Source organism: Oratosquilla oratoria, chromosome 40 (assembly GCF_046742065.1).
Source record: "Oratosquilla oratoria isolate Oo_2021 chromosome 40, ASM4674206v1, whole genome shotgun sequence".
NCBI lineage: Eukaryota > Metazoa > Arthropoda > Malacostraca > Stomatopoda > Squillidae > Oratosquilla > Oratosquilla oratoria.
In genome coordinates this window covers 4856732-4859231 of record NC_134816.1, presented here as the reverse complement: position 1 = coordinate 4859231, position 2500 = coordinate 4856732, and the positions used below count along the sequence as shown (strand labels likewise).

The 2500-nt window shown below is 47.1% G+C and overlaps 1 protein-coding gene across 1 annotated transcript in view; it reads right to left on the bottom strand.

Moving 5' to 3' along the window:
- The window catches only part of LOC143020413 (uncharacterized), a 1201-nt gene extending 201 nt beyond the window's left edge, over positions 1-1000 (bottom strand). Inside the window, exons 1-2 of the mRNA XM_076176830.1 lie at positions 701-1000; positions 1-501 (exon numbers count right to left, since the gene is read on the bottom strand). The exon at positions 1-501 is cut by the window's left edge and continues 201 nt beyond it. Coding sequence (XP_076032945.1) covers positions 1-501; positions 701-1000 — 801 coding nt within the window. The remainder of the gene's footprint in view (positions 502-700) is intronic.
- Between the last annotated feature and the right edge of the window lie 1500 nt (positions 1001-2500).

Here is a 2500-nt window from a genome sequence, read left to right as displayed (position 1 = left end):
AGTTCTCCATTTGGGGCGATCACGGCTAGCTTCTTCCCAGGAGTCAGTGTTGGTGTTACAGTGGTCCAGGCAGCGTTTGATAACATCTTTGTACCTTTTCCTCTGGCCTCCACGAGATCGTTTGCCGTGGGTCATTTGAGCATAGAGAACTTGTTTAGGAAGACGATCGTCCGGCATCCTGTTGACATGGCCAGCCCAACAAAGCATATGGTGGGTTATCGCGGCTTCTATGCTTTGGGAGTTGGCCTCTTTCAGGACGCTGGTGTTGGTGCGTCTGTAATGCCAAGAGATTCCGAGTAGTCTACGTAGGCATCTCTGGTGATATTTCTCCAGAGACTTGATGTGACGTGCATATGGTACCCACGTTTCTGCGCCATACAGGAGGGTTGGGATCACGACGGCTTTGTAGACAGCGATCTTAGTTGTCTTACGAATGTTGTGATCATCAAACACTCTTTGCCTAAGTCGCCCAAAAGCTGTACTAGCACTGGAGATACGGTGCTGCACTTAAGCGTCAATGTTTGCCGTTAGTGACAGGAAGCTGCCAAGGTAAGAGAAACAATCAACATTCTCTAGAAGTACACCGTTTGCAGTGATGGAGGGTGGTGAGGGAGTAGTATTAGGTGGAGGCTGGTAGAGGACTTTGGTCTTGCTCGCATTCAGCTTCAGACCGAGTCTAGGCCCTAGTGAAGGCATTCACTATAATTTGGAGATCTTCTTCGGTACAGGAGTTGACAGAGGTGTTGTCTGCATAATGTAGTTCTACAACGGAGGTGGTGGTGGTTTTCGTGGTTGCTCTCAGGCAGTTGATGTTGAATAGTTTGCCATCGGTACGGTACGTCAGTTGCACACCTAAAGGTAAGTCGTCCTCAATAATGTGGAGGATAGCAGCCAGAAAAAGAGAGAAGAGAGTATGTGCAATGACACATCCCTGCTTCACTCCAGTACGGACTTCTATAGGGTCCGTCAAATCACCATTGCAAAGGATGGTGGCTTGCATATTATCGTGAAAAAGTCTCACTATGTTAATGTATTTGTCAGGGTATCCAAAATGGGACAGGATCTTCCAGAGAGCGCTGACGGAATGCCGTCAGGACCGGCAGATTTGTGGTACTTTAACTGTTTGGTGGATTTTACAACTTCAGGCAACTGCGGCGCATCAGCAAGGTCATGATGGATGGGGTGCTGTTGGATCTCGCTGAAGATGGTTTCATCCAATTGGCTGTCGTTGTTAAAGAGCTCACTGAAGTGCTCCTCCCAGCGCTTCTTGATTTTGCTTTTGTCCTTGTGTAGTGTAGAGCCGTCTTTTGTACGAAGTGGCACTGGACCTACGGTTGAAGGGCCATACATTGTCTTCGCAGCTTTAAAGAACTCGTGGGTGTTGTGTGTGTCGGCAAGAGACTGGAGTTCTTGGGCCTTGCGTGTGAACCAGTTGTTCTTCATAGATCTGGTTCTTGATTGGACGGCAGATTTAGCTTCCTTAAATTGAAGCTTTTTGTGGATGAAGTTGGTGTCCATCTTCCACTTCTTCATAGCTAGGCGTTTCCTCTCAATGAGTGGGGCAATCTCTTGGTCGTTCTCATCAAACCAATCTTGGTTTTTCCTTGTTAAGTAGCCCAGCGTAGCTTCGGAGATATTTAGGATGTTAGTTTTCATGTTGTCCCAGGATTCATGTATGTTGTTGAACGCGTTTGGGGATGATAGTTTCTCCTCAAGATTGTGTTGAAATTCCTTAGCAACTTTTTTGTTGTTCAAGAAAGACAAATTCATCTTTCTGTGGTGTTGTTTGCTGCGCTGTGTATGCCTTGGTGGAAGCTTGAATGACATAATTGAGTGAATGAGCCGATGGTCAGTCCAGCAATCATCAGCATCGATCATCGAGCGAGTAATGCGGACATCCGCGATATCACGAGCACGGACGATGACATAATCCAAAAGGTGCCAGTAACCAGAACGAGGGTGACGCCAAGTAGTTTTGAATCATGTTTTTTGCCTGAAGATGGTGTTTGTGATCAAAAGGTTGTGATCCGCACAGGTCGTGAGGAGAAGGTGACTATTGGCGTTAGTGTTGCCTACTCCATGTCTACCAATGGCACTGTTCCAGAGGTCGTACTCCCTGCCAACTCTGGCGTTGAAGTCGCCAAGAAGAACCAGTTTATCCTCCTTTTTTATGTTACGGATAGTTTCATCGAGACAAGAATAGAAGGTCTCTTTAACGACATCCTCGGCGTCCAGAGTAGGAGCTTAGGCACTGAGTACAGTAACGTGTTGGTTGTTGGCCTGTTTTAGGCGAAGTTGGATCAACGGTTCGTTGATGCCCACTGGGTACTCGCACAGTAGGTTGATGATGTGTTTTTATAGCAAAGCCGACTCCATAAATGCGTGGTTCAGTGGCTGGCTTACCTTTCCAGTAGAAGGTGTATCCACCACCAGTCTCTCTCAGCTGTCCCTCGTCAGCTAGACGGGTCTCACTTAGGGCAGCTATATCAATACTTTGTTT